The sequence below is a fragment of the Arvicola amphibius genome, chromosome 3 (genome assembly GCF_903992535.2).
Source record: "Arvicola amphibius chromosome 3, mArvAmp1.2, whole genome shotgun sequence".
Taxonomy (NCBI): Eukaryota; Metazoa; Chordata; class Mammalia; order Rodentia; family Cricetidae; genus Arvicola; species Arvicola amphibius.
The window spans coordinates 165,758,031-165,782,834 of record NC_052049.1 but is presented as its reverse complement, the minus strand read 5'-3'; the positions used below and the strand labels follow the sequence as shown (position 1 = coordinate 165,782,834).

General features: G+C 43.1%; 1 protein-coding gene across 3 annotated transcripts in view; it reads left to right on the top strand.

The window, feature by feature from the left end:
- Nucleotides 1-24,364, top strand: part of Armc8 (armadillo repeat containing 8) — a 95,038-nt gene extending 70,674 nt beyond the window's left edge. For all 3 annotated transcript variants that reach the window (XM_038321588.1, XM_038321586.1, XM_038321585.1), the window contains 6 exons: nucleotides 628-777; nucleotides 1,721-1,816; nucleotides 12,973-13,068; nucleotides 16,629-16,701; nucleotides 18,084-18,177; nucleotides 21,895-24,364. In XM_038321588.1, the coding sequence (XP_038177516.1) occupies nucleotides 628-777; nucleotides 1,721-1,816; nucleotides 12,973-13,068; nucleotides 16,629-16,701; nucleotides 18,084-18,177; nucleotides 21,895-21,928 (543 nt within the window). In that variant the 3' untranslated portion in view covers nucleotides 21,929-24,364. The remainder of the gene's footprint in view (nucleotides 1-627; nucleotides 778-1,720; nucleotides 1,817-12,972; nucleotides 13,069-16,628; nucleotides 16,702-18,083; nucleotides 18,178-21,894) is intronic.
- Nucleotides 24,365-24,804: the final 440 nt, after the last annotated feature.

The following is a 24,804-nucleotide window of genomic DNA, read 5'->3' as shown; positions in this document are numbered from 1 at the left end:
ATTTTTGCAATTTTTTAAAAACAGAGTTTGGAGTAAACTGGGCTGATCTATTATATGAATTAGAAAAGAATCGTAGAGCCAGGCTGTGGTGGAGCACACCTTTAATCCCAGCACTTAGGAGACAGAGGCAGGTGGATCTCTGTGAGTTCGAGGCCAGCTTGATCTACAGAGTGAGTTCCAGGACAGGCTCCAAAGCTACATAGAGAAACCCTGCCTCAAAAAACAAAAACAAACAAACAAACAAACAAGAAAAGAAACAGAAACAAAGTAGCCGCTGGCCTTCTGAGTTGCTAGTATGTTAGGGCATTCCTCCTATCTACTGAGAGTTTCTTGTGTAATAAGGCATGCCGTCATAGCACCTAGCATAAAATACATAGAAATAGTCTCACAGGTAATAAGTGGGTTTGTTTTGTTCAGATGCCCACGTCAGTAAGTGTTATATTCCTCTTACAGATGTAGACTTAAGAGTGGATATTAGTTATCTCTATAGGTGAGTAAAAGGAATCAGAAAAACAGTATGACTAATACAGCTTCTGTCTGTACTTTGAAATGATCAAAGTCCTAGTAAAATAAAATTTGATACAGTGACCATAGACATGATTCTTGTAATGTCTTTAATCCTTTCAGAATATGGCATTTCAGGCTGAACAAAAAATAAAAGCAGATATTTTACGAAGCTTGAGTACTGAACAGCTCTTCCGGTTATTATCAGATTCCGATTTGAATGTGCTGATGAAGACATTGGGGCTTCTTAGAAATCTCCTCTCCACTCGACCTGTAAGTAATGCCCCAGGATTCTCCATTGCTCAGCATCTGTGTGTGAGTACAATGCTGTCCATTCCAGAGAAGCAAGTTCACATAAGGGTCTGTCACTTGCACAGTGCTCAGGAGACTGCCGCCGCCACCGCCTGCATGGTGGGTCTCCCTCCCTCCCTGGTGCTAGATGGATGCCTGCCTTGGCTTGTCAGTTTAGTTTATCTCCTGAGGTCTCTGTTTCTCTTTCGAAAAATTCTCTTAGTGTCATCATACAGACCCTACCCCCCACACATACTAATGTCATTGCAGAGAGAAATGGGCGCATGAAGACACAGGGTAAGGCTGGGCCTTGCTAGTGCCGTCCCTGCGGGCGTTCCCTGGTGCCCTGACCTCACTGTCAGTGTTCCTGACAGGACAGGGACAGGGACACCGTGGACCTTTCTCACTGTCAGTGTTCCTGATGGGACAGGACACCGTGGACCTTTCTGGCCTTACTTATTTTCAGTCGTCCCCACCACGTTGTACCCTAGGCCATGTTAATGACCCAGGCCACATCTTCCATGTCTCTGACTCCCCATTCATTTTATGCTTCTTGGTCCCCAGTGGTTTTGTTCTCTTCATAATACACACTTAGAGATAGAGGGAGGAGAGGGAATAGGAAAGGAAGAGAGATGACTTCAAAACACAATACACCCTGGTCTTTGGAGTCTGGTTCTATATGCTGTGTTGTTCTGCTTGAAGCAGTGTGCATCGTGTAACTTTGAGAAACTTAGTGTAAGTCAGGTGTAGTGGTACATGGCCTGTAATCCCAGAACTTGGGTGGTGGATCAGGAACTAAGGCTCTTGATTAGCTGCATGAGACCATGTCTCTATAAACTAAAACTAAGATGAAAGAAAAAGAGGCCTCCTGTGGTCTCTTCCTATGTTTTCTAGATGTAATTGTGGATTTTCCATTGTTTTGCAGCATATAGATAAAATAATGAGTACGCATGGAAAGCAGATTATGCAAGCTGTCACTCTGATCCTGGAAGGGGAGCATAGCATTGAAGTTAAAGAGCAGGTATGTGCTGTGGAGAGCCCCCTGGTTGTAAGCACAAAGGGACATCTGCAGGCTTATGAAATATGTCTGTCAAAGACAAGAGGAAAGGTCCTCTGGCGCCTCTTTAGCTCTTCCGGTGATCTCTTTCCCTGGAATAGGAAACATGACCAGAATCTGTAGCTTTCTCCTTTGTGTCACATGCCATGCGTGCTGTCCCTGTCCCTGTACGAACAGACTCATGCTTGATTTAATGCTTTCTCCACAGTTAACTGGAGATAAGCCTTCTCTGTCACTACACCCTGAATTCCAAACTCAAATTCCTCCAACTCCAGTCAGATAATTCCTTATCCTGAAGGCAGTTTTGTTTTCTTTACTCTTTGGCATCTTCTGTTCTTGGTTAGCATTTTGAACCTTTATTTTCTATAGGACATACTTAGGGGAAGGTGTGAAAATACAGCAGCTACATTATCAGAGAATCACTTGGAAGTCACTTTCTGCATTTTCTAGAATTTATCATAGAAGTTGTATACATTGCATTTTACCATAAAAATCAAAGTGACCCACCAAGATGGTAACAGAATCTGAAGCACTCTAGTGTTTGTTTTCCTGACAGTTGTTCGGCTCCGTGGCTCTGTTCATATTTAGAATTCATTGAGCTGTGTATGGGTGTGTCTGTGTGTATACATGAACACACACATACACACATAATATTGTGTATGTGAGTGAGCGAGATAAACAAAGTTGCCTCAGATTGTTATGGAGAGTTGACTTGTCCTTTCTGACCCTGACTTAGTACAGTCCTAAACATCAGAGAACTTAGGACTTGAGAGCGGCACCTAGATTTAACAACAATAAAAGAGTTGACTAAGTCATTTTAAGACACATATCTTAAGTGATTTGAAATTAAGAAATAAGCTTTAGATGAGCAGTAATTTAGCACTGTAAAGGTATAATCTAGCATCACTGGAAGTAGTTGAAAGCCATCACTGGGATAAAGAATGAAGAAATACACTATTCAAGAAGCTGGTCCTTGGAAAGTGCACTGATGTGTTCTGTCTGTGAAGACAGCTCACCTTGGTAGAATTCCATCATCTGAAAAGCAGCGAGGCAGAAAGGCCAGGCCAGATTTAGATATCGGCAAAAGATCAACAGTGTGTTTTCACAGGACACAGATATAGGTATGGACACTCTCACAGATTGCCAAGTGAGTGTGAATAGGAGGCTTAAAATGCCTAGTTGTTACTGGAAGTTCAGTTCTTCTCAAAAGCCTCTAATAAGTGATTTTTATAGGGGCGTACATTAGCTTCGTACATTTGTAGTATATGTAAGTTTTCACAGGTGCATTTATCCATGAAGCTACCTGTCTTTTTAGGGTTTCTATTGCTGTGAAGAAGCACCATGATCATGGAAACTTTTATAAAGAAAACCAGTTAATTGGGGTGGCTTACAGTCAGAGGTTCAGTCTATTATCATCATGGGGGGACATGGTGGTGTGCAGGCAGACATAGTGCTGGAGAAGGAGCTGAGAGTTCTACATCTTGCTCTGCAAACAATAGGAAATAAACTATGTTTCTGGGTATAGCTTGAGCATAGGCGATCTTAAAGCCCACTCCTGCGGAGACACACGTCCTCCAACAGGGTCATACCTACCACAGCAAAGCCACACCTCCTAATAGTGCACTCCCTATGGGGGCCATTTTCTTTTAAACCACCACACTACCACTGCAGTCAAGATGTCAGTATGCCTGCTGTTGCCCTTTGGTTGGGAAGAAGACAAGTTTGTCCATTCATACCTCTCCTCATCCACAGGGGACTGCAATATTGGAAAGGATGAAACAGAACCGTTCTCCAGACATGAAGTGCTCATTTAAAAAAAATCTAGAACTAAATTAAGCAAGGTGTCATTATAGAAAAATTAGTTATTTTCATATATTAGCAGGGAATGGTTAGTAATAATGCTTAAAAACAACCCAGTAGCATTAGAAGGAGCTTGAAAAAATAAAGTACTTAGATTTTAATCTCATTAGGGTCTGTGTACTAAAAGTTATAAGGCTGGTAGCAGTAGAACTATAACTAGGAATCAGGCCAACAGAATGTTAGCAATGTTGGCTCTCCCTGAGTTGGTTTATAGACAACATAATGCCAGTCATGATCCCAGAATAAATAAATATTAATATGCTTATGAATTACAAAAGTCTTTCAGTTATTAAAATCTCTGGAAAGTAAAAGGAACTAAAATAGCCAATCCCGTTATAAAGAAGAAAAAAGTTCAAGATCCGTGCTACCTGATTAAGACACTATAAAATACAGTTTCAAGACAGTGTACCATCAGCCAACAGATAGAATGAAACAGTTGGAAAGTTTAGAAATAGATCATGGTGATAACTGACTGAGGTGATTGAGTAGGAAAAGGGTGTCATTTTTTTAAGCCAAAAAATTAAGTTTGAACCTTACCCTACACCTTCGATAAAAATGTTTTCATAAGTCTTTTATAAAGAGTAAAATAATAAAACTTTTAAAATACAATAGAAAAAATAGAAAATTTTAAGATGTGACCATTAAAGTAGCATTTTGAATGGCATTTTAAAGAATCTTTATTTCCAGTAAAATAAAAATACTCATTGCTATTATATGGGCAATTTTTGAACATTGATTTTTTTTCATTGTTTACTCTTAAAACGTTTTTGTAAGTTACTCAGAATTTTCTGTGAATGAAAACAGCTTAACATATATTGTTTTTGTTTTGTTGTTTACCTTGACTGCCCAGTGTAATGGATGTGTAGGAACTAGTAAGAGCAGACATATTTGCCTTGTTCCCAGTATTAGAAGAAAACATTCTAGTGTAGGTTTCTGACAGATCCTCTTTATTAAGAAAAATTTTACATAGTTTATTGAATACTTATCAATGAATAGATACTGGGTTTTTTTTCCAGTCAGTTTTTCTGCACCTATTGTAAAAACAAAAAACTTCTGTTTGATTTTTCAAGACAAGGTTTCTCTGTAGTTCTGGCTATTCTGAAACTCAGTCTGTAGACCAGACTGGCCTTGAACTCAGAGATGTGCCTTCCAAGTGCTGAGATTAAAGGTGTGCACCACCATCAGTGGGAGAAATGTTTTTTAAGTCTGATGAATGTGATGGGTCTGTTTCTGGGTTTCAAAGATTCAAAACACTTGGTCATTTTGTATTTTTCTTTACGTGTGGTGATGGGCTCCCCTGACTGAACTGTGGGAAGGCATACTCCACATCTGTGTAAGTGCGGAACTGCAAGAATCCTCTCTTGTAATGCTTCATCTTGTTTGGTTATTGGAGAGTGCTGGCTTTGGGGGTGAGGTGGAGATGGTCTCTCTTCACCTTCTGCAAGAATTTTTGGAGAACTGATGCTATTTCTTTCTTGTGTCTTAGTGGAACATTTGCCCTTTGGCCCCTGTGTTTTTCCCATTCTCTTACAAGGCTGTTTCTTATGGTGTTATAAGCCTTTCAAGGAATTTTTCACTTCATCTAAGATTTCAGATTATTGCCATGAAATTGCACCCTCATATTGCCTTTTATAAACAGGCAGTGTTCTATAGTATTGCCCTCTCTTTTTTTGTTTTTTTTTTGTTTGTTTGTTTTTGTTTTTTAAATATTTATTAATTTATTGTGTATACAGCATTCCTTCCATGTATGCCTGCAGGCCAGAAGAGGGCACCAGATGGTTGTGAGCCACCATATGGTTGCTGGGAATTGAACTCAGGACCTTTGGAAGAGCAGGCAATGCTCTTAACCTCTGAGCCATCTCTCCAGCCCTATTGCCCTCTCTTTTGGGGGAAAGGGTGAGATAGTGTCTTCCTCTACTTTAGACTGGCTTAGAACTTCCCTTGTAGCCCTGAATGGCCTCAAACTCTTGGCAGTCCTCCTGTCTCAGTTTCCCAAGTACTAGGATTGAAACCACCATGCCCGTCTCCTCTCTTGTCCATGTGTTATCATGCCTTTCTTACAAATGAGTCTAGCTAGAACAGTTTAATTGATCTTTCAAAGATTTTCAGTTTCATTTTTACTATTTTTCTGTTCTCTAGACAAGGTGTTGGATTGACTCACAGGCCATGATTTGCTAACCTCTGCTTTATAGTGTTGATCTTCAGTTGTTGATGCTAGTGGATTATGCATGCACAAGTGTTATGCACATGTGTACATATGTGTGTATGTGTGTGTGTACATACTTGTGTGTGTGTGTATGGGTGTGCATGCATGTGTATGTGTAGTGATGTGCTGCGGGCCTGCTTTTCGTCCTGCCCGGATCCCGCATGGTTGGTTTTACACCTGAAATAATTACATGGAAACTGTATTCTTTTAAATACTGCCTGACCCATTAATTTCAGCCTCTTACTCACATCTTGACTAACCCATATCTAATAATCTGTGTAGCACCACAAAGTGGTGCCTTACCAGGTAGATGCTAGCATACGTCCATCTTGGGCTGGAGCTTCATCGCGTCTGGCTTCTCTCTGAGAAGAGGCACGGCGGTCTGTCTAACTTAGGAGAGGTGTAGCATCTGACTGAACCATCTACCTCACTTCCTTCTTCCTGTTCTGTCTACTCCACCCACCTAAGGGGCGGTCTATCAAATGAGCAAGGCAGTTTCTTTATTATCCAATGAAATCAACTCAAACAGAAGACTCTCCCACATCATTTCCCCTTTTTTCTGTTTAAACAATAAAAAGAAAGGCTTTAACTTTAACATAGTAAAATTACATATAACAAGTTATCAAGTAAGAATTACAGTTACAGTATTTATATCTACTTTATCTTTTATCATAACTAAGGAAAACTATAACTATCTATCTATTCTTCAACTCCATCAAAGACTCCAAAAGAACACAATATTACCTAGGTGAACAAGAAGTAAGCTATTTTCAAAACTCTAGAAATGACAGAGACATCTTGCTACCTGGACATGACTGTCCAGTTCTTTTGTACTGTTGGGACATCCATCTTCGGCCTACAGGCCCATAGTTTCCAGCAGACATTTCCATGATGCAGGAAATTTCAAAGGCAGTTCAGTCAGTATCTGCTGTGTCCTGCAGAATGTCTTGCAGACTCTTTCATAAATCAGGAACCCCAAAAGATCATCTCACATTTAGGCAAGTTCAGCAGTCCTCTCTCTAAGGGTTCTCTGTGTCCAGTTTATGCAGTAGTCCAGGCAAGAGCAGTTTCTTGCCCAAATGGCTATCAAACTCCATAAGGATCCTCTTCGATGCCCATCATCTTCTTGAAGTAGATTGGTGCTGCCAGGAGCAGACATGTCTCATTGTCATGAAAAGCCCTAAGTTATTAAAGCATCTAAAATGTGATATTCTGTAGTCTTTGAAAGATATGAAGAATGCCTATGTAACTTAAATATATCTCTATATATCTAGAAAATCTAACTAACATAACTACAAGTTTTACTATTATTGATAACTATTCATTAACAACCTATATACATTACATTTTTAAATGAACTACACAATCACAATACCTTAATCAAGAGCAGAAATACATATACATATAACAAAATTGACCTTAAAATCTATACCAATGCAAATTATTCATATCTATATCATCTCCCCCTTTAAATGTAAAAGAACATTTATAAACAATATTTGGGAAAATGGGCGCAGTTATTTCTCTCCAAGCTGCTTCCTGCTGAATGGGGACGCTGTTAATCAGATCTTTCATGGTGTAACCTGTGTGCCAGGTTCATCTCAGTCATCAGTTGAGTGAAGTAATTTTCTGAAGTTGTTCACAGCAACCTTTCAGGAGGCCGTGGTCTATCATACCATATTGGGATAGAAGCAATCCACAGGGTTTCATTTTCTGTAAAAACAAAAGAAGAATCTCTTTTCCAAAGTATCATATCCTTAGATCCAAATTCTGAAGTCAAGGTATTTTCAAAATATCTATGTTGGATTAGTTCAGCAGCATTTGTAAACAAATATCTTTTAGCAGCTGTTGCTTCTTCCTCAGCATTCAAACAATTCAAAGAGAGCATAATAGTATACAGTATCAAGATTCTCTGTATATTTTCCATCTTTGTGCAGCTTTATTTTAACCTCTATTTCGTTTATTTTTACTTTTATTTTTTGAGACAGGTTCTCTATATATCTTTGTCCTGGAATAACTCTTTAGACCAGGCTGTCCTTGAACTCAAAGAGATCTACTTGCCCCTGTTTCCCAAGTGCTGGGATTAAAGGTGTATGTTACCACACCTTGAACTCACAGAGATCTGTCTGTCTCTGCCTCCCAGGCATTCGGATTAAAGGTGTGTGCTACCACACCTTGAAGTCACAGAGGTCAATCTACCTCTTCCTCCCAAGTGTTGGGATTAAAGGTGTGTACCATCACACCCAAATTACTTTCTTTCTTTTTCTTTTTTACTTTTAAGAACTTTAACCTTTAGCCTGCATATATTCCCAACACATAGTAAACCATTTAGACATTTTCTTCGACTTTGAATCTTTCTTTTACTGTATATCTCTCTTTTTGTGACCACGAGTCTCTAATTTACTGAGCAATATGAGTAGAATTCAAGCCACGGCTTTGCCGGCTAGATCCAGCCCATTCTTTAGCTTTCCAACCTCATGGCGGAGGAAACCACTGTAGCCATTTTTATTGCCACAACTCTATGGCGTTTCAAGGTCCCTGCCAGCAAACAAGCTGCGAAAGTATGTCCACAGACAATACTCAAGTCCTCTCTCTGGAGCCGGCCCAGACAGCCCAGAAAGCCAGCATTTTAAAACAGCACAACTTTTTTTCCTGCTACAGCTGAAAACTGAAAAACACACGTTCAGCTTTTCATCAATACCATTTAAGTTTTTTGTGACAGGACCTCTTAAAAGAGCTGCATGGTTTTGCAGCTAAAGCTGAGTCAGGAAGCCTCTCTTAGATGAGAGCACTTGCTAGCCTCTAGCAAGCAGAGCCAGACCCGAGAAATTGCTGCTACCGAGAAAACATGCTTTACTCTATTCTTTCCCAAGCTTTCTCAGGCTTTCTGTGGATCCAGTTATCCACGTTGGGCGCCATTCTGTAGTGATGTGCTGCGGGCCTGCTTTTCGTCCTGCCCAGATCCCGCATGGTTGGTTTTACACCTGAAATAATTACATGGAAACTGTATTCATTTAAACACTGCCTGGCTCATTAGTTTCAGCCTCTTACTCACATCTTGACTAACCCATATCTAATAATCTGTGTAGCACCACAAAGTGGTGCCTTACCAGGTAGATTCTAGCGTACGTCCATCTTGGGCTGGAGCTTCATCGCGTCTGGCTTCTCTCTGAGGAGAGGCACGGCGGTCTGTCTAACTTAGGAGAGGTGTAGCATCTGACTGAACCATCTACCTCACTTCCTTCTTCCTGTTCTGTCTACTCCACCCACCTAAGGGGCGGTCTATCAAATGAGCCAGGCAGTTTCTTTATTATCCAATGAAATCAACTCAAACAGAAGACTCTCCCACATCATGTATGGGCATGCATGTGTGTATCTGTAGCTTTTACCTGTTCATATGTTGAACTCACTTAGCTCAAGAACTAATTGAATGTCTTTGGTTTTCTTGTGTCCATAGAAGTGTTTATGGTAAGGGTTTGTTGAGGATCATGGATCTATTCTGACCCTCCAAAAAATCAGTTCCTCATCTATCTTACTGAATTCTTCTTTATATTCTTTCTATAATTCTTCTTTATATTCTTTAGTAGGTAAGAGAGGGGCAGTTCTTTCAAGGCAAGGCTTAACATGTTTGCATTTCTTCCTTTCCCTGAGAATATTTAAAATTCTCATCCCTAGTCCCTCACTTCCATTATTTCCTATTAGGCTGCTCTGGCCAGCTCAGTACTGAGCCTTTCTGGGGAGAAATGGGGAAACAAGGACACAAGAGAACCAATCTATGGTTCTTCTATGTTCTATGTTCTTCCCTTTCCCTTCTCCCGCCACCTCCCTATGTATTGTTTGACCTTGCTCTTGGCATTTTGGCTTTGTCTTCTTTAGGGAGGGATTGTCTCACTAGCACTAAGGAGTATTACTTTGTAGGGCTTGTAAAATCATTCTGTAATCAACACAAAGGAAGAGCTGAAGTGGAAGGAAGGAATGTGTTTCACACCTGATTTCAGTGTGCTGGCATCGATGAGTGTGGTGTAACAGATCCGGATGGACTCGAGTAATAGAAGAGGAAAGAAGCCAGGCTGTGGTGGCACATGCCTTTTAATCCTAGTACTCAGCAGGCAGAGACAGGCAGTTCTCTGTTAGTTCGATAGAACAGTTCCAGGACAGCTTAGACTGTTAAACAGGGAAACCCTGCCTCGAAAAGAAAAAAAAAGTAAATGAGAGAGAGAAAAGAAAGGATTGGACAGTCATTATTTTTTATATGCAATAACCCTGTCCTGTTGGTTGAACTGAGACCAGAATGTGGGTAGAACAACTGTTGCTCCTATGGTTCCAAACTTGAATCCCTTGAAGCCAATTGCTAACAACCTGTTTCCTAATTTATTACCCCTGTGAGTTAAACTAAAAGAGTACAGATTCAAGCTGCCTCTAATCTCAACGCTTGGAAGGTTGAGGCAGGAATATGGCTGCAAGTTTGAGGTCAGCCTTGGATACATATCTCTCTCTCTGCATATAAAGCACAAACACATGCACACACATCAGTGAGGCCAATGAGACTGTCATGTGGGTAAAGGTATTTGCCTCACAGATATGACAGTCTGAGTTTGATCTCCAGACCCCACGTAAAGGCAGAAGGGGAGAACTGACCGCACACAGCTGTCCTCTGGCATTCACACACTAGTAATATTTTTATAAGAAGGAACGATGTTTTTAAGTACAAAGCCGTCATTACTGATCTTCGTAGGATATTATCTAATATCTGTCCCATACCAGCACACTTCCACAGCCATCACTCTACACTTGATGATCCAGATTATACAAGTTGTGTCTTCTGTCTCCTGTGTCCAGACGCAGCCTTTGGTTCATCTTTCAGCTCTCACTCCCTAGTGATGTAGTCACAGATGTCACTCCCTAGTGATGTGGTCACAGATGTGTGTTAAGCAGAGTGAAACAAAGCCACAGAGCAGCCCCTTAGGACATTTGAGGCCTTGGACCTGAGTAAGAAAATAGTTTCTTCTTGTCTTAGTTCACCTAAGTCTACAGTAGACAGGTGTCGACTGGAAGAAGCTGTGTCTGTGCCCCATCCTCAGCTCTCATCCTGAGTTTGATTCTTGGGCTTCGGGTTCATGTCGCTTCCTCCCAGAAGCTGCCCCTGCCTGCATTGTACCCAACAACCTTTGTTTCCTTGGTTCCTTTTGCTTCAGTGAAATATAGTTGTTTATGTAAGAGTGTCAAAGTCGGAGTGTGTGTGCCTTATTCCCGCCTCACCTGGATGCCCTGCAGAGGACGGACCCATGGTGGGTTCCACTTGCCAAAGTCCTTTACCTTAATACTGATGGCAGAAGTGGGCATCTGGTAAGAACAGTCTCTTCTACTGAATAGAAACTCGAGTTGCCAGTGCCCTGTCAAGATATACTGTCCCATCGGCTGACATAGACTCCCTCTAGTCTCCTTATCAGGCCAGCTTGGACCAAGCTTGGGAGCAAGTTAGAGTGGGAGGCCTAAGGAAGGGAGGGAAGTTGCAGCTCCTAGGAAACTTCCAGCAAAGAGGCTGCATCACTGAATAAGATGGGGCCAGTCACAGGAGTTTCTCTTGGAAATGAGTTTTAAAATTTGTTGTTTTAGTAGTAGGAGTTTGATGGTGCCAGGATTTAACCAGGTTCTTCATATGCTAGTCAACCTCTAATTTACACTCCTCCTACCCAGGAACCATTTAATATATATACATATATATATATATTATATATATATATGTATATGTATATATATATTTCTTTATTGATTCTTTGGGACTTCACATCATGCCCCCCAAGTCTTACTCACCTCCCAGTCCCTCCATATTCCCCCTTCCTGTGCAGTACCCCCCCCCCCCAAGAAACTCCTCCAACCTTAAAAAATAAATTGAAAACAAAACAAGGGAAATAACCCACCTTGTGCCTCCATCTTCCCAACGCCTCTTCATTCATCCTAGTAGCTTTGGGTGTCGCCGTGTGTCATTCCGTATATCCTTTTTCGAATCAGCCCCACCCACAAAGTGTTGGTTGCAGTGAGTTGGTGGTCTGTCTGGTAAAGGCCTCTGTCTCACCATCATCACTGTGCACTCACCCAAACTCCTCTCGGATATCCTGTCATCTCCCTGAGTCAGGGATCCTGAGGTTATCATTCTGCAGGACCAGTCCCTCTATACACTCCAGGCCATCAATGGGGCCAACTCAAGGCCCAGGGTGTGGTCTGGGCCACTGGGACTGCCCTTAGGTAAGGGGTAGAGCCAGCTCTCCTAGGCCTGTGCCATCAGATCCAGGCCAGCATGACCCTTGGATTTCAATGTGCATGGTTTCTATGACCCCCTGTGGCAACACAGGTCATGAACATCACAGACCCCAGCTGCAGTAAGAACATGGACCCAGACATGGCCCAGCAACTTGGGCCTGGACATCACCATCAGTGGCAGCATAAGCCACCTAGATCAGTATGGCTCTGACTGCAGCAAGGCCCTCAGATACCAACATGGTCACAGATGTCAACTCAGATTCTAGCTGCTGGGCCATGGACAGGAAGCACATTTTTAAGAAAAGATAACTTTAATGTGGTGACGCAGCAGCCTTTACATAACTATGGCTGAAAGCCCAATAAGAAATCACCGAAGTGTTTGAGTCCTTGTTTGCATTACATAGGTTTTCTCTTGGACATGGTTACTGTGGTTGACAGTAATGACAGGAGATGAGAATCAGTGCATTCATGATAGAACCCATGAGAAGCTGTGCACCTTCAGAGGAGAAATTCCCCATGATCTTCGGGAATCTTTATTTTTAAATTTTATTTTATGTGTATGTTTTACCTGAATCTGTGTTTGCACACTGTGCGTGTACCTGGTGCCCACAGAAATCAGAAGAGGGCATTGGATCCCCTGGAACTGGAGTTATGGGTGATTGTGAGCTATCATGTGGATGCTGGGAACCAGACTTGGTTCCTCTGCAAAAGCAACATGTGTTCTTAACTACTGAGCCATCTCTCTAGTCCCCTGAGGGAGCTTTCTTGATCCCTGATCTTTATTCTTTTACAGACACTGTGCATCCTTGCCAACATAGCAGATGGGACAACAGCAAAAGAACTTATTATGACCAATGATGACATCCTGCAGAAAATCAAATATTATATGGTAAGCCTTAGTCTTCCTTGCTACAGAATTAGAAGACAAGGGCTCTAGCATTGTAGCTGAAAACGAACTGCAGAAGAATGCTCACTACTCTAACAGAGTCAAAGAGTTTGTATCCCGAAATAGAAAAAGCAAGCCCAGCTTCTAAAAATGTGCTGTGGGCACTGTTAGCACTACCACCCAGCTCCCATCCTGGTTGTCTGCCCACCACCTCCCTCTAACTGAAGACTTGAGCTCCTGGTTCTCAGTCCTGTCTCCCTCAGGTCTCTCAGTCTCATGGTGGGTGGGTGAGTCCTCTAGACAACTGGTACCTTACTTCTATGTTTACTTCTTCTGTTTTGTTTTGTTTTGTTTTGTTTTTCGAGACAGGGTTTCTCTGTAGCTTTGGAGCCTGTCCTGGAACTAGCTCTTGTAAACCATGCTGGCCTCGAACTCAGAGAGATCTGCCTGCCTCTGCCTCCCAAGTGCTGGGATTAAAGGCGTGCGCCACTGCCCGGTGACATGTTTACTTCTAAACATGTCCTACCACCTACTGCTGTGTCATGGGACACTGTCGGTTTAGCACCAAAATCTGGTGCTTCAGCGCCTCCATCTCCTTTGATTTTGTCCATTTTCACCACAGCATTCCAACCATGAGGGACATCTCCCCCATCCTTCCTCCATCAAAGCTGTCTTCCCTTTGCTGCACATTTCATAGTTAATAATTGCAGAGAAATGCACAGAAGTGAGCTGGGTGGAATTCATGTTTGCAAACCATCTTGTGCCCTTCATGGATTTCCTAGTAAGCTGTGCCTCCCTTTTCCCCAGAATATGTTCATACTTTTGCTTGATCTTTTAAACTTAACTCTCCAGTCCCTATTGCTTCCTGTCGCCTTATTCTTTATTGTACAGAAGACGAGATTCACATGCCCTGACAACCCCTGCTCCCAGCTCCTTTGAGTCAAATTCTTGTCCTTTTATGAAGGCCTGGTACATACTGTGTGGCCTGACTCACAGTGTCCCCGATTCATTTTGTCCTTCTATTGTTCACTATATGGCTGTCCTCTAGCTCCTAAATGAAGTCACATTCCTTCCTACCTCAGGTCCTTTATCTATTCTGACTTGTCCACCTGGAACACTTCTCCACCCACCTCGTCACCCTTCAGATCTCAGATGAACTGATACTTCATCTCTGGGCCCCCTCTTGTGCAAGTGCTGTAGCATTGTTTTCTTCAGAGCAGCTCAGTCCATTAGTGATACAGCTCTGTGTATCTACTGTCTCTGTCAGAGCGAGGATTGAGTTGTTATGTTCACCCTTTTATATCTGCACCTTCATAGCACCTGGCCCAATACCTACTCGTGGTTGTTGATTAAAAACCTATTCTTAAACTGGTAAATCCCTTGTCTTTCAATTGCCACATAGTGTCTTGTGTTTTAAAAGTTCCCTTAGTGGTAGACCATCGCCAGTGCACATGCCCTGGGCTCATTCTGCAGCACTGGAAGGATGGAGCCTAACTTGACCGTCTTTGTACACCAGTGTCCCTACCGCTATTCGAAACCCCCTTTTCTAAAAGCATCTCTGCATAGTCTCACTCCTTTCTTGCCTCCTCATTGACTCTAACCTACTTAATCCGGCTTCATCCTCATCACTCAACTGCAGCGATTCCAGTGAAGGTCACCCTGACCTCTGGGATGCCCAGTCTGAGAGTTCCTTTCCTTCCTTGTGCTCTCTACTGAGAGCTGACATGAATACAGCCAGCTGTTTCCTCCTGGAAACCTCTCTTCCTCTTGGCTTCCCTGACACCATACCCCAGACGGTCCCCTCTCCTGTCTGCTCTCCTGCAGCTGCTAGTCCCTAGCTTTGGTTGTACAGTAGAGCGCCCCCAAGGAGCTTCACAGCTTGCCTTATCCTTGCCCTCCCAAGATTCTCATCTAATAACACAGTCAGGGGTATGTCTTAGTTACCCAGATTTTTAAGTGATTCTTATATATGAATGGATGATTCTCCAGCCCTGTCCATACAGTTGTCTAGATTAGCATGTCCTGTGAACCCTTTCTCAAAACCAGTTTTGAATCTGTTCACATTTTCCTTTTGCTGCTGCCTCTACTGGTGTCCATGCGCTTGCCTCTTCTGTCTGATTGCCTGCATGATAGAGGTAGCCTTAGAACTTATACTCCAATTTCCCCAGCCAAAGTGATGCTCTAAAAATGTAAGTCCAATCTCGTCTCTTGTAAATCTTCAGGGACTTCCTCTAGATTCAGAATGGAACCCACAGTCCCTACTCTAGCCTACAAGAGCCTACAAACTCTTTGAATGTGAACCCATCAGATCCCCTCAAGAAGTTTTCTGTTTGGAACTATAGCCCTGTGATTTTTATACATCTAGCTCCTTCCTTCTCTTTAACTCTCTTTGAATGTTGCCCCTTTAGAAGAGATTGTCTGTATATATTCACCTAAGCTAAGTTCCTAGCACTCCAACTTCCCTTGTTATTGAATGAGTGCCAAATTAATTCCTTAGTAGTAAATACTGTAAGTCCATTTCTTCAGTTTACTTATTGTTAGCTAGAGGCTAGAAGCAGGTGGCAAGTTTTATTCTCTTCTGGCTTAATAAGCCCACACTGAGTATCACTGAGTATGTCTTTAAACCCGGTGACAGGCAAAAGAAGAATCACCAAAATTTCTGGTGGAGGAAGCCATGCCTAGTTCTTTGGTTTTTTTGTTTTGTTTTGTTTTGTTTTGTTGTTGTTGTGGGTTTTTTGGGGGGGTATATCTGTAGTCCTGCCTGCAGTGAAGTTCACCTTAGCCTTCCAGAAATCCTTAAGCATACCATGTAGTTGGTGTTCGGATGTACATTAATTATTTAAGGCCCATGTTTATTTTTGGTTTTTGAGATAGGGTTTCTCTGTGTAACCTTGGCTGTCCTGGAACTCACTTTGTAGACCAGGCTGGTCTCAAACTCACAGAGATCTGCGTGCCTCTTCCTTCCAGTGCTGGGATTAAAGAGAGTAAACTATAGAGTGTGCTTAAATCTGATTGTTCATAAACCTCCTGACCACAGCTTCATTTCCTATCCCAGAGGAATTTAATTGGACTACTTGAGCAAGATAGTATCTGAAGAACTAATATGAAGTCTACATCAGTTCATTACTGCCAGTGACTGAGAGAATGGGCTGTCTGAGAGCATAGACATGTTAGGTGCCCAGTTCCTTGCTGCCAATAACTTAAGAGAGAGAGCACAGGCAAGTCCACGCGTAGAGCTGTTAGGTACCTTTGTTTCTGGGCACATGCTTCAAAGCACAAACTTCTCACCCCATAGCCTCAGCTGTTTCGTTTGGCCACTGGATGATTTTTAAGTTTTTATCTTTTGGCAAGGGTTGCACTCTTCAGTTGGCGAGATTTCCCACCACTTCCTATGCTTTTAGCCTGACCTTTACCCTCTTTAATGTTAACTTTATAACTCCTCAGGTTTGTGGCCTGTGACTCAGAACTGTGGGCTCTTGGAATTACCTATGGTATATCACAAGAAAAATGATGTGCTGTGAAATTACCCCATCTTGATTTTTATTCCTTTTCTACATCACTAGGGTCACTCACATGTCAAACTGCAGCTTGCCGCTATGTTTTGTATATCAAACCTCATATGGAATGAAGAGGAAGGTAAGATATTGGTGAGGTTTGTCCCAAAGAAAATTTTGGAAGGAAATGTTTACACAGGGAAAGCAGAACCCCACACACTTGGCCTAGCTGGTTCCTAATATCACAGAAACAGCTTGCTGTGAGTATCAATAGTATTAACCTAAGATGTGGCCCCACCCCCACACTTCAAGCCATCCTGGTACTAGATTACAGGGTAAGGATAAGAAGGAAGCACTAGTCCCTCCCTTTGAGAGAACTGGTGAAGAGGGCCCTGAGTTGCCTTAGAAGAAGGTGAGAGGGAAGATGATCCCAGGCTGGGCCTTTCATTCTGTGCTGAGGATGCACATTTAGAGACTATCCAGATAACATAACGGCCCAGGGGGCCATGGCGAGGTCGTGCAGGGACCTTCTTGATGATGAACCTTCTTGGGTGAAAGGTTTTCACCTAAGCTCCATAATCCATTTTTGCGCCAAGCCGGTTCAAATCAGAAGCAGGCTCTAGGAATGGATGGTTCTTCGTGCTTCCTGGGTTTCTCTTTATGTAACCAAGGCAGGAGTCAGACTGCAGAGAGCATCTCAGCTCCAGGTTGGCTACATTAAAGTCAGCTGGGAAAGCCTATGAGTACAGTTTCTGGAACCTGGCCCTAGAGAGTCTGGGTCACTGGGTGTAGAGAGGGTAGTGCATGAACAAGTCACTAGGCTGTTTAGTGGGGAAGAAACTCCAGGGAGCTTTATGTACTTTGCATTCAAAACAAGGAAGCAAAACCAGATTTAACCCACAGGCCTTGATACCAAGAGTTGTATGTGACCCAGGACACCAAAGCCAGGAAGTCAGAGCAGTATGAGATTAGAAATGTCATGTGTGCTATCACAGAGGCAGCAAGGGTGGAAAAGGAGGACCAAGGCATGCTAGAGACTGTTGGCTTGTCCTTAAAAGCTGCTTTCTAGTGGCACAGGGTCTTGTGCAAGGGGAAGAATGTGACTGACTCTGAGTCCATGCAAGAATTAACTTATTGGGCTGGAGAGATGGCTCAGAGGTTAAGAGCACTGGCTGCTCTTCCAGAGGTCCTGAGTTCAGTTCCTGGCAACCAGATGGTAGCTCATAACCATCTATAATGAGATCTGGTGCCCTCTTCTGGTGTGTGTGCAGGCATGCAGGCTAAATAAATAAATATTTTAAAAAAAAAGAATTAACTTATCAGCAGAACCCAGGGTGGAGTTGATGGAGGTGGGGTTCAGGAGGCAGAGAAGCCAGGTAGGAGGCTGTGAGAAAGTTCTGGCGTGAAGGATTCGAGCTCCATGGGGGAGGCGGGGGACAGAAGGGTTGGAGTGAGTGACTGGTGAAGCTAGAGAGAGCGGTGGCCTGCACCATGTCCAGTAACCTAGTAGTTTCAATCTTTTAGGTTCCCAGGAGCGCCAGGATAAATTACGAGACATGGGCATTGTAGATATTCTACACAAACTGAGTCAGTCGCCAGACTCAAACCTTTGTGACAAGTGAGTATTGACATAAAGGGCCTTGCTTTGGGCCCCCCCTCAGTTCTATTGTGAAAGTCTTGAGCTGTTTTAGTAACCCAGTCAGCCAGCCTTTTAATGTTTTGGGTTGTTGTATTTCATTTTTAACTGTGAACTAGCAGTGACATTTGATTTTTTTGACATTTATTTATATACATACTATGGTTGTGTGTGCGGGTGTGCCATGGCACATATGTGGCAGTCAGAGGACAACTTGTTTGGGTCTCTTCTTCCATCATGTGGGTGTAGAGATGGTGCTCAAACTCCCGTCATCATGCTTAACAGCAAGCAGCTTCATCTGACGGAGACAGTTGAGACGTAAACACTCATCTTATTCGGAATGAATATGAGTTTGAGCCGTCTTAGTGGTTATCAGAAGGGGGTCCATTGGTGACCCCCTTACATTCCCTTGACTATTACAGTAGAAATGCATGTGACTTCTTTAGGGAAGTACAGAGACTAACAGTGAAACACTCATTGGCTCAGAGCTTCCCTGAGCTTGCCTTATGCCATTGCAACAGGGACCTCAGTCTCAAGGAGCTCACCACTCCTGGGAGGGGTAAGAGAAATAGAAGTCCAGCCAACTAAGAGATGCTTTTCCTGTTCCTGTTCCTGTCCCCGCCACCCACCAAAAGATGCTTTTCCTATACTCCCTTATAACAGCCTCACTTGTGAGAGTAAACAGCTAGGAACATCTGTTCTTACTCTTTACATGTTGAGATAGTTCAGAAGGCCTCGTGCTTCCTGCCTTTCACACCCATACCTATCTTGTGCCCACCCCATAATGTTGTCATTCCTTCAGGCATCACATTCTGTCCCATGTGATTTGTCACCTTAGGGGTCTCCTTCATGTCTCTATCGTTCAGTGTTTTATTACCCACTCTATACTCCAGTGACTTTACTATTAGGTACAAATTATAAAAGGGTGAATAACTTGAAGTCCTTGCTCATGTACAACTTAGATCCTAGTACAAAAGTCAGATACTATAAACAAATAGATACATATCCAGTGATGGCAGCTCCCATAAAGAATAAAGAACATTTCTCTTATATCGTATAGTTAGAAATGGTGTCTGAGGGTGTGGTGGCTCATCATAGGCCTGGTTGAAAAGAGAGAGTGCTATACACAATTTAGAGGGAGAATATTCCAGGCCCAGTTAGTCGAAAGACCCTGAGGTACAGAGGAGAATTTCATATCCTGAAATAGAGGATAGAGCAATAGAGTCATGAAGGGGCATGATCACAGGGAGACGGGCCAAACCCAACAGATCTCTGAGAGCCTTCCAGGCTCTTCAGGAGGCTCTGAGGAAGGACCCTGTTGTAATAAGGACTTCGGCTTTTAGAGAGCCTTGAAGGAAGGAGACAGGAGCAAGTCTGCAGGACATGAAGTCTTAGAACAAGAGCAAAGGAAGATGTCTAGGTTTAACCCTGAACAACGAGGTAGAGGGCACTATGTTTACCAAGATGTCATGGATATGGGATAGACAGAGGAATTATATAGATAGATGGAATTAAATTCCTACCTGGATATGCCAACTGTAGGGTGCCTGCTTGATATCCAAGGACTCAGGGAAATGTGACTGGTGTAGATTTGAATGGTGTTCAGATGGAGCTGGAGAAAATCATTGAAGGAGAGAGTTAAGAACAAGATGAGAGGGAAGTGCTAAGATCTGAGATCCAAGACCTGTCACCATTTATGGCAGGTGAGAAAATTCCAGCAGAGAGCAGAAGGAGCAACTAGTCGGGTAGACAGATAGGCAAGCAAAGGGGAGACATGCCCAGTGACAGTTATTCTTCTTCAGCAACATGCCAGCACCTTCTCTGCTCCCATAGTACCTGTAGAACATTCATGCTGTCTTAGTTATTAGTTTGTCTAGTGATTCTAAACTCCCAAAGCATACAGAGTAGACTGGGCTTCTGCCTCCCTGAAACTTATTGTCCTGTAAGTTAGAGAAGATAAGTCTGAGTAATTTGTAGCCCCAGGTGCCAATCAGATGAGCAGAGAACCAAATGCAAGTGAGGTCAGCTGCAGGTTGGAGTTTCTGCCTTCCCTCCATGACTGCTGGCCGGGCTGCTAATTGGTTGTTTTGCTCAGATTTGCTTGGAAGAGAAAACCTACTTAAAATTGTCTTTGGGGATCTCAAGTTCAGAGACGAACTTCACGAACATGAACTGGGATAGGTGTGGGTTCTGGCCTGTATTGCTTTAGGCCAGTCTGGTGCTGTGTCTCCAAATTTGTGTGGCATATGTTTTGGGTTTCCACGTTGCACACGCAAACCCCTTTTAAAAGAAAAGGTAGCTATCTGGGGTTGGGGGTGCTCACCTGTGACCTCAGCATCCAAGAAGCTGAGAAGAGGACCGTGAGTTTGAGGCCAGCCTTGCAGTGCAAGCTGATTTACATGGCAAGAACCTGCCTTTGTGAAGAAAAAAGGAGTGAGCTACTCAGCCTGTCTGTCCTGAAAGACTCCTTAGATAACAGGAAGTCTAAACACAATGAGCATACTTACTGGAGCCCCCTAGGGATCAGACACCCTAGTAGGTCTAGAAAGATCTGGCAGTTGAAGCAGCAGGTTCCCTTGTCATATTGGTGAGAGATCAGTGTCTCACCCTGTAGTGCAGGCTGCCCTGGAACTCATGATCCTTCTCCTGCTCCCACCTCTCTAGTGCTATTACAGATACACACCGCCTCATGGGCTGAATTAATAGTTTTATAGACTGTGTGTACACGATGACCTGGCACATTAAAGTCTCAACTAAACAAGGTAATTCCTGAACTCTGCATGTAATCTCAGCACTGGGGATGGGGGCATGCACAGGAGGATCATTGCCAGTTCAACGCCAGAACTGGCTACATAGTGAGGTCTAGGCCAACTAAGACTCCAGAGACAGTGACGTTGTGTCAAACACACATGGAAAAACAAACAAAAACTGCCGGGAGGTAGAGGCAGGCGGATCTCTGTGAATTCGAGGCCAGCGTGGTCTACAAGAGCTAGTTCCAGGATAGCTAGGACTGTTACACAGAGAAACCCTGTCTCAATAAATAAATAAATATAAAAAGTAAAAAAAAAAAAAACCCGTAAGACTGTACCTTTGACTTTATAGTAGTAGCTGCAATTGAGTCCACTTTATCATTGGCCTAGTCTATTAGTACCGCTTTTATCAGCTAATAGCAACTACCAGTTTTGGCTTTTTCTTTTAAGCTAGGCAGGGAGACCATTTCTAAAGACAGACTGCCTAACCCCGCAGTTGTATCTTCTTTGTAGTCTGCCAAACTTTAACCTTCATAGTCCTGAGGCCTTTGAACCAGGAGGCAGCTTCACCTGACAGGTTCTTGGCCCCCGTTCAGTACCTCAGCACCTTCCCCTGTTGTCAGCTTCCCGGTGTCCTCCCTAGACCTAGGCGTTGCTACATAACATCCACACAGCAGTGAGAACAAGTCAGGATTCCAGACCCATCTCAACTGTAGGAGCACTAGAGCTGTCCAAGAGAACCCCAGGGGGAGCTGTCTGGTGACGATAGCTGTTGTCTCTGTAACCGCCCTAGCCGTCCTGGAACTAGCTCTTGTAGACTACGCTGACCCCATAAGGTAGGTGCTCAGCCGGGCTCAGCCCAACTCCCTCCTAGCTACCATTAGTCACGAAGATATTCTCCTCAGTTCCAGTTGTGAGATGGTGGCTAACGGGAACTTTGTGATTTCAGGGCAAAGACGGCACTGCAGCAGTACCTGGCATGATGAGAGAGACCGGGCACCTCGAGCACCCCTCACCTTTGTTTAAGGAAGTGCAGGAGCTAGCCTCATTTGACTCCTTCTATTTGCACACGTCACCTTGGACTGCAGGGAGCTGTTTTGCAAAGCAGTTTAGTAGGCTTAAATCTCAAATTCATCTTGAGAACATTTTTTTGAGGTAGTAATTTCCTCAGAGGATTATTGTGTTTTGTTTTGTTTTGTTTCTGAGCTACCTGGACTCTTTATTAGAACAATCAATCATTTTCCTTTGGACCTACAATTTTTTGCCTATGCTGCAGCCACTTTGTGAGCAAGAATGGTGTGTGTGTGTGTGTGTGTGTGTGTGTGTGTGTGTGTCTGAGTGTGTCAGAGTGTGTGCACGCGTGTGTGTACATGAGAGTTTGAATGGCCGTGTGGGTGAAGGATACCTCAGATTTTTCTTTTCTTATTTTGTGTGAAAATCTCTTTTCTACAGATTTTCCAGGGTTTAAGCATTGCTTGCTGTATAAAAAAAAAAAAAACTTTACTGAATTATATACAGTTTGAATGAAATGTTATTTTAAAAGCAAAACAATTGTTTAGTGTTCCATAAAAGTTATGTTGAATTTTGGTCAGATGAATATTTGTAAGTAAAAAATATATGCATTTCTGAACCTCAACTTACATAGATTTTCTTTATAAAAACAAACAAAAAAAGAAAAAAAAGACAAAGAAAAAGTTGGCTACAGTTGGCCTGAATGACAGGCGCTGTGCATGGTGCTGTGCAGATAGGAAGCTAGCCTCTCACTGCCGTTAGTATTAGCAGGTACAATGTTTTGTTGTTCTTGTTTTGTTTCTTCAGCCTAATTTGATAAGCTCTCAGGCCTCCAAGTCAGAAGGACAGTGGAATGGAGGAGTGAGGCAACGGTCACTAGGGTTTTGAAATGTCAGAGGGAGACAGAACTACTGATAGTGGAAACTAGGGAGGACCAGGTGGGCTGCCTTTGATAGGACTGGGGACTGAGAGCCTCCCAGCTCCCCTAAATCCTGTCTTTAGTGACCTGGAGAGCAGGTCGCCCCTTCCTGAAGCCAGATCACTTTGTGCTTCCTGCAGCAGTGGATATCACTGTGAGACCAGCTTGTTCTGCAAATAATCCTAGAAAGAACCAGCAAGATAGAAGCAGCTTCCTTCTAGCCTCCAGAAAGCCTCTTCTTGACCATCCCAGCGGAGGCCACACGGTAGCTGGGGATGCCTGGTTGTTGTGCTCTCCTAGAACGAGATGGGAAGTCTTTTCCTGAATGAAGCTAAAATGCTAAACATTGAGAGAGGGACGGGAATCTCCCCAGGATTACTGAAGATGACTTCTTACTTTTATTTTCATTATTTTATTATTTTTTGGCATCTGCTCTAACTTCTGATCCCTTCAAGGTGAACTCAACAGAGGTAGAACCAGTCTTCCTTTCCTTTTCTTAGAAGGAGGCCAGAGCATGGCAGACTGGTGTGAGGTCTGTGGTCCAGAAGCTTGCAGTGCTCGTGTGCAACTGCCGGGGTCCACACCTTCCTGTCAGCCACTCCTGATAGGCTGCTCACCTGCACGCTGCTCTGTCACCAGCCTACACCTTCCTTGGGAGACTTAAATATGGTTTATTGCAAATGAATGTTTTTAAATGTGTTTAATGCAATGTTTCCTGTTCTCCATATGACTACCCGAGATGCAAACACAGAGATTTCCAAGGTTTTTGTTTTGTTTTGTTTCCCCCCCACCCCAACATCACTGATTTGAAAGCTGTCACACAGAACTTGGGTTTTGTGCAGGTGTCTAGAGTGCTAATATGGGAAAACTAGCTCAAAGGAAGCCTAGTTTACTGGAATGAAGCCTTATGAGGGCCCGCTCATTGCTACTTCTGGTGCTGAGACTGTACCCTTAGGTAGCATTTGTAACACAAATGCTACAGCGTCAGTTTTAGAAAGTACCAGTGCATACAAAGAAACCAATAGTACGTTGCTGAGACAATCTCGAACCCAAATAGCATGAGAGGGCTGAAGACGCCTTGAACTCTGTGGATAAATCTTGCCTGTGGGTATAAGCAATGGTCACATAAAAAGTGCTTTACTATAATTAACTTTTCTGATTTGAATGAAGGGAAATGTATTTATTAAAACAAAGCTGTTTGCTGCTTTATGCAGGTGCAGTGTTTGGTCAGCAAGGAAGTGGGGAAAATGGGACACGGTCTTATGTCTGCACCCAAGTTCCTAATGCAGCTTCTCGCTCTAATACTGCATTCTGTTTCTCCTTTGTGCCCTGATTGTAACCCAAAATTTATAAACTAGAAAAGAATGTCCAATTTAATAAGTTGCATTTTTTTCCTTAAGCACTTTATTCAGAACAATATGTGTTCTTCTGGTAGTGTTTGGATAATATGATTTTAACACATGCTAATAAAAGCCAAGAAAAATCATGGCAACTTCTTAAAAGGAGTCTGTTTTCCAAATAACTGGAGCATAAGGAAATGGTAGAAGATAATGCGTACTGGCTTTCAGAGGCTGTGATCTGTGGGAAACAAAGGCCACAAGGCGGTTTTGCATTGCAGAATGGAGAGCAATATCTCAAGCCAGTTATGGCTCTCAGAGGCACCTGCATAGTCTGAGGACTCCTTTTGCTGGCCTGCAAACCCTTTATGGGTACCCATTCCCAACCTGCTGTGTTGTGTCTTCCCCTTCACCCAAGCCTCTTACGCCATTGCTACCACCTGCTGAAGTCAGACTGAGTATGACAGACGACCAGCTGCTGTCCTTCTGCAGGGGCACACGGGTGTCCCTCACTTCTGTACTGTGCTGCCTTCTGAGTCTAAACCTGACCACAGCTCGCAGTTCAAGGCCTCACTGGAAATAGAAGTCCAGG